At 43.0% G+C, this 12,674-nt stretch overlaps 1 protein-coding gene across 1 annotated transcript in view; it reads left to right on the forward strand.

Annotated features, from left to right (window-relative positions):
* LOC138283654 (uncharacterized) overlaps positions 1-12,674 on the forward strand; it is a 223,433-nt gene that overhangs the window by 40,897 nt on the left and 169,862 nt on the right. The window contains exons 4-5 of the mRNA XM_069221589.1: positions 10,471-10,583; positions 11,692-11,830. Of these exons, the coding sequence (XP_069077690.1) occupies positions 10,471-10,583; positions 11,692-11,830 (252 nt within the window). The remainder of the gene's footprint in view (positions 1-10,470; positions 10,584-11,691; positions 11,831-12,674) is intronic.

Below are 12,674 nucleotides of genomic sequence, written 5' to 3' on the forward strand. Positions count from 1 at the left end.
AGGTCCTGCTGTAATGAAAAACAAATTTGAGAGTTTATCACTACCAGTACATGTAAGACTTGAAAGTTCAGGTCTTGCCTTTTACATATATTGCACTCTGCTCTCTGGGTTAACAAGGGCTTAACTCAGTGGGTGGCATGTGTTTAAAAAAGTAAGGAGCGGGCCTGGCAAAAAGGTTATTTTGCCAGATAACATGGCAGTGTAAAACTGCACAAACAGGCCCTGCAATGGCAGGCCTTAGCCATGGTTAGAGGGCTACTTAAATGGGTGCCACAATCCATGTTGCAGGCCCTGGGTACAGGTAGTGCACTTTACTAGGGACTTATAAGTACATTAAATATGCTCCTTGGGGTTAAGCCAATACTACCATGTTTAGAGGAGAGCGCAAAATCACTTTAGTACTGGTTAGCAGTGGTAAAGAGCACAGAGTCCTAATACCAGCAAAAACAATGTCAGAAAAGTGGAGGAGGTTGGCAAAAAGTTGGGGGGAACCACCCTAAGGCTGTCGGGTCTAACAGTTGGTTACTAATAGGGACCAATAAAAAAGTATCTGAAGTTGGAATCCTTGGTAGACAATTTAACATTTGGCAACGCCTGTTCACCCTCAGATTTAGGAATGTTTCAAAGTCTGCCGGGCACCCGGGGTCAAGGTCCTTTCCAGACAAAGTTTGCTACAGCCATTGCAAGGACTCTAGGAAGTGTGCTTCAGCTTTAGGTGGAAGGGCCTGATAAAGATATGATACTTTTGGAAAAATAATAATTGTAATGCAATCCATTCTCCCAAACCATGTGACAAAAATAATAGGGTAATTCGTTTAAAAAGAGTTGTGGAACCACTGTGGTATTTGTGGATTACTGCACAACAAAACTGAAAACAAAATTTCAACCAATCTTTTCCTCTCCCTCCAAGGTTAGGTAAGTAACTCAAACTTACATATATTAATTTTGTAACCCACCACATTCTCATATTTCTATAACTGGTTGACTAGAGCAGAGAAGGATGTCTCTTGGATTCTAAGAAAAGGAGGAAACGATTGACAAATAGTGGAATTGTATACTTCTTAGAATTAAAATGTACACCCTTGATATCATCTGCTTATCTGACAGTACAAGCCAGGGTCTCTATACTGAGGGCAATTATTAGGCATCACTGTCTAGTACCCCTCCATATGGTAACCATGTCTGAAGTAGAGATTTAAGTATAATACCTACCTTAGGTGTCTTACAGTTAGCCATTATCAGAAAGATCTATTTCGTGCCAAAACATATTGTAAGACTCTTGATTATTACTCAGGATGGGTGACTACACACCTCGAGGAATAATCATTACCCTGGTTCAGGTGAACTACTAAAGTCACTAAATAAACCAGAGCTCAAGAGAAAACAGGGTTGACTTAGAGGCAATGTGTAAAGTATGGTTCAGTACTAAAGCAGTAGTAAAGTAAAAATGCTAAATACAATAAACAAAACGGCACCAAAATGACAAAGATCCAATATGTGGAACCAGAGTTATGATGTTTTAAATTTTTAAGTAGTGATAATGCCAAGAAAGATAAATTGCCATTGATAGACAATGGTTGCAGTAGTCCGGAACCTAGATGCAATTTGGCGCTGACGTGATGGACTGTAGGTCAGCTGCAAGTTTGTCCAGGGCAAATATTTTAGCTTCTGGCTTCAGCCTTTTATGTCCCAATTCATTACAGAAGTGCACTTTTAAAGTCCCTCAGGACCTTAGAGGATGCACTTAGATACTCACAGGTTATCAAGCAGAGGCCAACAACAGGGTTCGGTCCAGTTCAGTTGTCACTGATCAGCTGGGCCATTGCAGGAAAGACCTTTGGTACCTTGTTTTATATCTCTAGCTTGAACAGGAGGTCAACTTTATGACCCTTGGAATCCACATTTTTGTCCCGGATACAAGAGGGAGCATTTCCAGGCTCCTCCCAGGTCACAGACAGCAGGTCTAGTCCTCTTCTGCTCTTCCGCATGTCCAGGAGAGTTCTGAAGGGGGCTCCTGGAAAGGCCACATTTATGCCTGGCACTATCTAATAGATGGGAGTGACTCTGGGGCAAACCCTAAACAAAAGGGTAAATGTTCCTTGAGCCAAATCTACTCACTTTGGGCATTTTCAAGATGGCAAAATTATTTGGACACACTATACTTGGTCTCTGAGGGCTGGGTGTGTGAATGGGTAGTTTTTCTATGGTAACCTTAGTATCCTCCCAGATCTTACACTAACACTGAGTTTGATGCAAGCACTGTAGCCAAAATAAACAGAGAGCTAGAAGTTTTGTTTAAAACAAATTAGGGGTTTCTAGGGACCAGACAGTGGATACATAAGAATTGTTTTGGCATCATATTTCCCTTCCTTTCAAGTGCCTCCAGTGTTATATGTCAACACAAAGATAGAAGTCTAGTGGGACAAAGAAGGTCCTTCAGCACCCTGACAGTGGATCCACAAGAATTACCTTGGCATCCTGTTCTCTGCCTCTCAAATGCACCCTAAAGTTTTATGTAAATCCAGCTTACCTATCAAGCAGGCTTTGAACCTCAAGCAGGATTTGACACTATAGTGTCAAAAATGATGCTGATTGCCCCCACCCTCCATATTCTAGGACGTTCAGAGAAGTCATCTCTGCCAATTCAGGTCAGCCTATTGTTCGCTCTCTCTTCTATTTATGAATCATTAAAGCCCACAGTGACACTGTTAAGACACAGTTAAAACCCAACAGGGCTGGCAGTGTCAGAGATATATTCGAGCGTACACAGCTTCATGCCTACAACCCTGAGGCCGGCAGCGTAACTGAGGCAATATAGAAAAATAAGACGTACAAGACCCAAAAAAACAAACCCCCCCAATCCTTCATGATGCAGAGGTTAGCTGTCGTTGATGGGACACAGTAATATCACCAGGCAGAGAAAAGTGGAACCTGTAGGTCAGTCTCCTTAGGAAGAAGTGGTGGGTCATGAGGGCTCAGAGGGAGGCAGCATCCATAGTACCGTTAAGTAAGTCAGACAAGTCAATTCATTGAATTCTGAGGAGAGGATGCATATGAAAGGAACCCATTCTGTGGCATAGGAATTTGTTTTCTGATCGACCGTAAGTGATAACTTCTCCATGCCAAGGATGCCCCAAAGTTTGTGTAATCAGGTGAGATATTGAGGGCATTTATTTGTTCCCCAGAGAGCAAGGATCACCTGATGTGCTGCTGCTCCCAGTGCTAGTGCCACGTGCCCTCTGCGGCGCGAGCGGAGAGTAAATGTCTGGGGGTTAGGCAAGCCAAGGATTGTATATGCTGGGAAGCATGGGATCGAGGTGATAAGGGCTCTATCGATGCGATTGAGGACTTGGTCCCAAAAATGAGTACGTTTTGGGAAGTGCCACAGTAGGTGGAGCTGTAAAGCACACAAAGTCCATGGAGGAATCATTTGCATACAAATATTTCAGCCATATCAAATACTATTAATGTCGTAATTAACCATAGATCAAATTCCATAAATGAATAAATCTTCAAACAGCGTGTAATTTGTTTCAGGGAAAATTAAGAATTTTTATATATTCACTAATAATATATCCATCAATATAGCAGAGCAACTAAGAGATGTTTGTGTGTTTTTATTCAAATGCACTGGTGTGCTTTCTAGTTCACAATCCGTTTACATCCAAGGGATGGAAGGAGAGCACCAACCCTCCTGACTCTCCAACCACAAAAGGTTTGAGTCCTATATGCAGTCTTTCAAACAATCAGAAATCACTCCTAAGGGACTTCAGCAGCTCATGCGAAGAATTGCGTCATGGAGAGTATAAGGTCGACGTTTGGGTCTCCCAAGCGTCAAACCGTCCATAAGACCATCCTCAGGACAATGTGTCAAAGTGGATTAAATCACAATAATTATTGCTTTCAACATCAAATTCCTAGAACAGCACTGCTTACTCCTTTTCATCCGACACATTCAACTTGTTTATTTGTCCATTCCATTGGAACGTCAGCCTAAAGGGTCGGCCGCAGCCATATGAGATCTCTTTGGAGTGTAGGAAATCAGTCACTGGCTTGAATTCCCTGTGATGCTGGAGGGTAACTAGTGAGAATTCTTGACAGAGGCCGATTGTGTGACCCCTGAAGCTGATTGGTTGTTTTGCTCTAGCTGCTCACAGGATGTCCTCCTTGATCTGAAAGATGTGACCACAAGCCAGGACATAGGGTAGTCTAGCTGTGGGGCCCCCAGGACAGCCAACCTGGTGGACTCTATCTAACCTTAGGTCGTTATTGTTGCCCGCTTCAAGGATGGAGTGGAAGAGAGCCTGGGTGAATTCCCTAATGTCGTTGCCTTCTGCCCAAAGGGGATTCCCCAAAGTCGGAAGTTGTTTTGTCGGGATCTGTTTTCTAGATCTTCTGCTTGGGCTCTTAGGTCTTCTTGCTGTTTGTAGAGGAGGAGAATTTCGTGTCTCACCTTCTCCACTTCCTCCCCGCATAGTTTTGTTGTCTTCCAGTGCAGAAAAACGGTCTCCCACCAAAGCCAAGTCATGGTGGAGGTCCCATATGTCTTCTTAAGGATTTGGAGGTCAGTTTTCAGTGAATTAAAGAGAGAGGAAAGGAAGATGTGGGTGCTGAGTCAGAGTCAAGGGAGCCTTCTGGATCAAGGTGGGTGGCAGGTTGAGAGCCAGTTGCTTATACTGAGCTGGCGTGGATTGTGTGAGCATCTCCCTGACCGATGGTCCTTCTTGTGCATGGAGGCTGCCATATTGGTATGCAGTCATCTCTGGCTGCAGAGCGCCCTATAAGAAGTCTCTCTGATGAGCTCCCAGTATGTAAAGGGTGGTGGTACCCGCCAGGGAGAAGCTATCGAGGCAGTTGAGGATCCAGAGACGACTATGGCCACAACCAGTCAGGAAGCAGGAAGCGCCCAGGGGAAGTGTGTAGGAGCTATCTTGGTCTTTTGGTGGCCACTCCTGCAGGAGATTAGTGTGTGCTTGATGAGTCCCTGAACTTACCAGAAGGAACCAGGCTATAACAGAGTCAGGTTCACACTGGCCATCACAAGTGGTGTGAGAGGTACCCACTGTGGGACCCCACCAAGACAGAAATGGCTGAGGTAGCGTGAGACAGTGGACCAGACGCGGCGGAAGTGACTAGAAGGCCCAGGTCCCCACATCAAGGTGTGGCCAGGGCCATAGCTGAGGGGGGCTGCCACTCCTGAGGTTGAGCGCTGCTCAGTGGGTGTCAATCAGTACCCCGTAGATCAGGTGCAGAAGGGTCAAGTAGTGCAGCACAGTGACACCCCCGTACCTCAGTGCATGGTCTAGTCAAGGAGGTCTTCAGCAGTAGAAGGAGGGCTGGGCTGTCACTCCTCCACACCAACGATGTACCCAGTGTTGGTTATTGGGCCCAGCCATCCAGCAGCAGCCAGGCCTTGTCTCTGCCGCAGCAGGGAGGAGGAGGAGGGAACTACCAGGCCAAGGGACGCTGGGGCCCTTTTTATACTTGTCTCTGGTGGCATTTTGTTTATTGCTGGTGTGCAGGTGGCGGCAAGGTGGGTAGGGCGGGTGCCCAGCACTGTCACAGTGGTTCCTTGTCAAAGGTCCTGTGGACCATTATGTGTACCCTCATCTACTACAGCAGACGCCTCCGTCATCAGCTTGGTGGCCCCTGTAGCTTGGTAGCTGTGCAGTGGTGACTGGGGCAGGGTCCCCACCTTCCGGTCTCAGCTCTGCGGCCCCCACCATGCCCGCCATGTTGTGCCGCACGGAGTCAAAAAGAGGTGGGGGGGTGACCCTAGGCGTCTCTGGCTCTGAGAGGGCTGCACAGGTCTGTTGAGGTTAGGTCCGGCTGGCGTGTCCAATCTGCCTGCCATGTTGAATATTGTGGGCTTCTGACTTGCGAACGGGGCTTACTGCTGCGTCTGCTGTCCTGTCCTGTTACGGTCCTCCCTTCCCGGGTGGCATAGGCACCGTCCTCCACTCGACCTGACGGTCAGAGGCCCAGCAGGATGCTAGTGTTGCTGGCTGGGATGGCGTAGAGGCGAGACTCGCTTCCTACTCCACTGCCATCTCGGCCATGCCCCTTTCACATCTATTTAAATGGTGATTCCTGGGTGGGAGAAGATTGAGAGCAAATGCAAATAAGCCTCCAGGAACTTCATGCAGGGAGAAGATAATTTTCTAAAAGTTACTTTTTCTTAATATTTACAGAAACATCCAACTTCAATATTGAATTGAAATTTTAATAACTTTTAAACATAGATGTTAAATTATTTTTTCTAGCTAGTCCCTCTCCCAAGATACAGTTTTAGGATTTTTAATCTGTACTGTGGTTTTCTTCGTGGGACTGCTAGGCCTGCCACATTGAAAAATAGGTTTTGGTGTTACTCACTGTATGGACGTTAACATTACATTTCTACAAGCGTGTTCTACTTTTAAATACCATGCACCCTACCCTGTGTACAGCAAGACCTATTTTGGGGTGACTTATTCATAATTAAGAGAGATGCTTTAACTTTTCAAAAGGTTTTTTTGAGTGAGGCTTCAATAGAAGGCCTGAAACCATGTTTTACACTGTCACCGGGGTGGATGGATGAGAAGGTTCTGCAGTACACAAGCGACATTTAACCTACAGGCCCTAGGTACATTGTGTACCACATACTAGAGACATATGTAAGTTAAATATACCAATTAGGAGTATACCAATTTCATAATGTTGAAAGAGAGAGTGTAGGCATTTGACACTGGTTAGCAGCGGTAAAGTGCACAGAGCTCTCAACCCAGCAAAAATATAGGGTCAAACAAGCAGCAAAAATCTGGGGTGACCACGCAGAAATGGTCAAATGTCTTTTTGGCATTCAGGGAGTTCAAGATTAGTGAGGTTCTCTTTGTTCTTTCTTTTTCCACTGAGGTGCTAATTCCAAGTTGAACATACTAGGGCAGGTTTACCACACAGTAAATTTGTACCATCACCCTGTGGTAAAATTGCCGCAATACCATGCCATTATGGGTCAGACCCACACAATGGGGGATTACAGCGTGGGACTGACTTTTCCGGTCTTAAGTCTGCATGGAATTCACAATTCAGTGGGATTTCACCAGATTAGCTGTTTACCCTCCAAAAATCTAGATTGGTCTGGATGCAGTATACTTAATAATTCATTTTCCAGTCTGATTGCCAGAATTTTAGTACAGAATTGTACTTCAATATTGCGTAAGGCTATCAGCCTATACAAAGAACAAAGTTTCAGTTTTTTCCTGATTTGTTAGCTATACGATTACATCATTTTGTCAATTTGAGTGTTGCAAGGGCATAAATAACTTACAAAACTCACCTGTTATTCCATTTCAAACCAGGATCTTAGACAAGTTAATTTGTTTGACAGCAAGTTGGACCTCTTTGGTGTTTAACTAGGCCTCTATGTATGCATTAGGTATTTTTGGAAGCATTGCTCAGGCAATTTTTACCTCTTAAGCTTTTGTGGTGTAATTAGCTGCTGTCTACAGTTTCTGATAGAGACCCCTGTAGCTTCTCTCCTTCTTTCATTAAAGAGACACCCTTTCTGGATAAGATCTTCCTAGCACAGTACTACTCATTTTATTCAAGCAGTTGGTGTGCTAGTTGTCTACCAGCTTTATTACTGATCTAGGATGAAGGCGAGTGTCAAGAATAGGAAAGAAGATTAGAAAGGAACAGTATGAACTCTTCATAATTCTGGTCTCTTATCTCAATTCAGAATCAGAAGAGGGCAAGGTAAGTTATGGAAGAGGAGGCGGTGAAATGTAGTAAGAGTACTCACTATCCTCATGTCTGAGAAAAAGTGGTAGCGCTCACTTAGACAATGGAAAGTTGCCTGGCAACATGTTGCAGTTGTTTCAGCTTTTTCTCTGTTTACGTACAGTATGTCAGCCTTTATTGCATCTTTACACTTTGGGCCTGATTTAGATCCTGGTGGATTGAATACTCTGTCACAAACATGATACTATCCCGTTCACCATATTACGATCCCATTATATCCTGGGGGGATTGTAATACGGCAGACAGGATATCCAACACATTTGTGATGGAGTATTCCATCCACCAGAATCTAAATCAGGCCCTTTGTCCCGCCTACTTTATCCTTCCACACCTGTTCTAATGTGCATTCAATCTTACCTGCATGAATTCAGCTCTGAAGAAACCGCTGTCTCTGTATGACCTCTTTAGATCTTGGTTGTACGATGTTCCTCTCCTTAGCGTATTTGGCTCTGGGCCTGGATCCTGGTAGGGCCAGGGCTAGTCATGGCCATCTTCAACCGAGCAAGAGGTAAGCCAATATTCCAGGGTTGTGCATATATATGATTGTACAAAATTGTTTACCAGGGTCTAATACCTTGTTGTTTTTAAGATTACTGAGCAGTAGTTTTGAGGTGATCCTGGCTGCTATTGATACCGTTCTGTTGTCTCCATTGTCTCTTCCCTTCCACCAATTTTCCATGAGTTCCTAACTTAAGTATTAACATTCAATACTTTGTTTGGAACAGATGGACATTAGTTATATTGTTTGGGGAAAAACATATTTGTCATTATTGTTATTAGTTGGCTTTGGGGACCTATTACATGTCTCAACCAAGTAAGCAAAGGGATTTTCAGCCTAGTGCTTTTCTGCATCTTTAAGCTCTTTTTCAAGCCTTTGATTGTCTATCCTCCTTATTGTAAGGAGTTCAGCAATAGAGACTATCAAGTTTCTCTTCATACAGCTTTGAAGGCATTCCATAACATCAATGGGGAGATCTCTGAGTTATCATTAAGAGCAAAATACTCACTGATGTGAGTTCTAATGGGCCCCATATGTACAAGATCTTATGGTAGCATTGGATGAAGACTCCATCTGCATTCTATCATTAGTGCCTACATCTAGGGAATTGGAAATCAAGAGACCATACTGAGAGTTATAATGGGTGCAGCGACAAGGAATGCCATATTAGTACTAACCAGGATGTGATCTATTTGTTGATGAATAAAGGATATGTAAAAGAAATGCGCATACTCCTCTTTCGGGTTATGCTCTTCCCGTATGTTTGTTAGTCATGTTAAAAAAAGTGGTTTTCAACCTTATAGAGAATGAATTGGAAGTCCTCTTATAGTCTTCGGATCTATCCAAGGCAGAATTCCACACTAAATAAAAATTGCCTGACACAAGAATATCTCTGACTGCAAAATCTGAGAGCTTGAGTGGAAATTTAAAAGGAAAGAGTCTTACCTAGAGTCAGGGGAGCACAGCGTATTAGTTATTAGGTGATTAATCAGTAGTACATCCAGTATCATTAGATATCTTCCTACCTTATTCCTTCTAGATTCTACCAACTGAAACTGAAAGTCATGAAGTAAAAAGATTGCAACCCTGTAATGAGTTGTAGGAGAGTGATAATAGGCTACGGGATATGATTTATGCATCACTCTAGTTTTGCTCTCCCTATCACATATGTCTTTAAAAAAAAAGAATTTCAGGATTCCTCTTTTTCAGGTGTTTCTTTATAGTCATCCATTTTGCAGGAGAGTTGAGTCCCTTCACATTCACTGATAGTATGCCAATCATAATGTGAGAAGTAATCCTATTACGCTTCAATTGTCAGACCTAAGGGCACTTTAATACTGTATATTACTTGTGGATTTCTCCACATAAAATGAGGTCTGTCAATGCCAAAGAGCCACTTCCCAGAACTTACCACCCCACCCTCCCTCAACTGGTGTACTCTTGATGCATTAACACATCTAACTGGTCAATAAAGCTGCCGGGCATGTCACTGTTTGTCACCCAGATTCTGCAGTGGATTCCCATTTCACATGCATCAGGAAAATAGGTGTGGTGTATTGAGGCAATTGTTAAATGTTGATGCTTTGCTTAAGATAGTAGCATTTGGAGATGCCATAACCACTAGTCAATCGCATCACAACAAAGGTGATAGTAGCATTTGGAGATGCCATAACCACTAGTCAATCGCATCACAACAAAGGTGAGTCAAACATAGAAACAATATTACATAGGAAATGACCTCTAAAATAGTCATACAGTGACGTACCACTCAACAAAAACTTAATAAATACTTCCAACTGTTCCACTGACTCTTGGGTGAGATGGTAGGTATGAGAGGAGACATAGCATCAGTCAACAGTTCAGGCCTTGCGACCAAACATCAGACTTCCTGCTTCCTCAAACAAGTCTCTGATCTACCAACTGCTCACTGAGTGTAAGGTTGGAGAAGTGTGAATAAAAAGGTAGGAGTACTGAATGGTGGGAGGGACATAAAAAGGAAACAAGAAGAATGGCTAGATAGAAGGAATGAAGAAAGCATTTGGTTTATGCCATGGGAATTCCAATTTAGGATTTCAAGAAAGAGAAGAGATTCATCTTAGAAAGGCGTGGCTTAGTTCACTCTTATGAAAGTTTTTAGTTTCATATTTTATTAACTACATTACTGAATGCCTAATTTGTTTTTCCACTTCTAGATGATGACTTCACAGATATGGCTCCTGAGATGATGAATTTTGTCAATGACACCTGCAGCCACATAGAGACCAACATGGAATTGCACTTGTCCAGCCGTGAAGAGCAGCAGAAGGTTAGTCTGCCAGGCGAATAACATTTTGTGTGCCCGAGAGCCTGCAGATATTCAACAGATACAATTCACATCAAATATTATGTGCTTTGAAACCAATAATCACCCTTCCTCCTGAGTTATGAGACACCTCAATGGGAATCTATTTCGACCAACGCCTCCCTCCCTACCAGTATCCTAAGCTGCCCCGTCCACACTACCTTAGTAACAGTTGCGCTTCCTTTTTCACACTTTCACCTCTGCCTGTGGGCGACAAAAGGCACACTTCTGAATTGGCTAATAATGCCACCCATGAAGGTTTTCAAGTTGGTGGTATGTGCTCTGGCATGCCACCCATCACCAACAGATTGGTATTCATACTTATAATAATGTCATCATTATGCAGCTAAAAGTAGATTTGGATCATAATAGCCTGACTACATTGTCATTGTACTATTTGAATGGTAATATCATACTGTAATGTTTTTATGGTATTTCAGCATTGTATAATTGTGTAGTTTGCTAATGTTTAATATTATTCCTCTAAATAATTGATTATCATTATGTTGTCACTGTGTAATGGCTGTTATTGGTTATTTTAAATATTAGATTAGTCTATGTTTGTATAAAATGATTTATATGCTTTTAATGTTATGAAATTAAGTGTATATCTTGAGCTCACTTTGAATGAAACACTGGAAATTGAAAATCACACCAAAAACACATTCTGGCAAAGGCAAAGAAGGCAGATATGCCAGCAGTTTTTTTGAGAATTTACATTTATTGGGATTAAGATCATAAATTAATTTTTATCAAGAAATAGAACCAAGTGGTGTAGCTTTTTAATTCTAATTCTGGTGCCTCGTACAACATGATCTCAATTTGTGTGATAAATGCATTCCGTATGGAAAGAGACTTGTCTTCTGAGGACACCATAGGCATTTCCACAATGTGCCCAGTTTCCCTTGCTATCATACATTTCTGTTGATATTGTTATATTCTTATAGAGCACATTATGCTGTCTCATTATTGTTAATATTATTAGTAGTAATAATGTGACCTGTAGAATCTGAGCAGTGGAGACGACAATGCCTATACACCCTTAATTAATCCCTGTGTGCTCTCACTGTAGGAATCTACAGGAGAGGAGGACTATTCCTCTTGGTTTTCTAGCTGGGCCTTACTGGCAAGACGACGACCACAGTCCATTGAAAGTAAAGATGTGCATCTAGCGATGCGTAGGCATACCGTGCTATCCTACAGCACAAAAGGTAAGACTCAGCCATTAAGAATTGCATGCTATGAAGGTAGAGGGGTTGTGAAGAAGAATTTTCAGCAGACAAGTAGTTTTAAAAGGTTGTCAGAATAAATAGAGGCTGAGTCATTCACATATCAGTAGTCGAATTATTGATGGGCTGGGGGCTGGTCAGTCACAAGTATAGTGAGCAGGAGAAAATCTGTTTGAATGTTTCTACAGGCACGCATATCAGTAACTTGCTATTTCAAATTGTCTATATCAGAGTAGTCCCCGCTACCGATGGTCTATTTGCTTTATGAGAATAAGAAAATTGAGTGACTTAATGCATAGTCACTGATGTCCATATGTAGATTTGACCTCTACTTAAACTCTGCTTTCCCACCAGTCATAGAGCCATCTCCTCCTTATGTAGGTTGTGGTCTTTCTATGTGCTGCGTGGTTGTAGACCACAGACATACCAGTGTGCACTTCTGCTTGGTGGTCCTGCAGGGATTGGTAGCACCATGACAAAGGTGCACCCCTGGAATGGAAACCCTTAGTATTCCCATCCCACACTGTCATGAGGGTGAAACAGCAGTGTGGGAATTTCCAGTATTCTGTTCCCTGTGTTGTTATGAGGGTGCAACAGTGCAGAGGGAATCTCAGAGATTCTCAGTGCCAGAGACGGGGAGTGTTTTCCCTAGGATTGACACCACCTAGACTAGAGAAATGCATGACAGACTGGGACACCTGGAGGGTTCCTCATACTCAAGACCTGTGGACAAGGGGATCTTCCTACAGCTAGAACTGTAGTGTCCACTGTCACTCTCCTACTTACCCATCGCTCTGCCAGTCAAGCTCCACTATCGCCATGGCGA

Source organism: Pleurodeles waltl, chromosome 3_1 (assembly GCF_031143425.1).
Source record: "Pleurodeles waltl isolate 20211129_DDA chromosome 3_1, aPleWal1.hap1.20221129, whole genome shotgun sequence".
NCBI lineage: Eukaryota > Metazoa > Chordata > Amphibia > Caudata > Salamandridae > Pleurodeles > Pleurodeles waltl.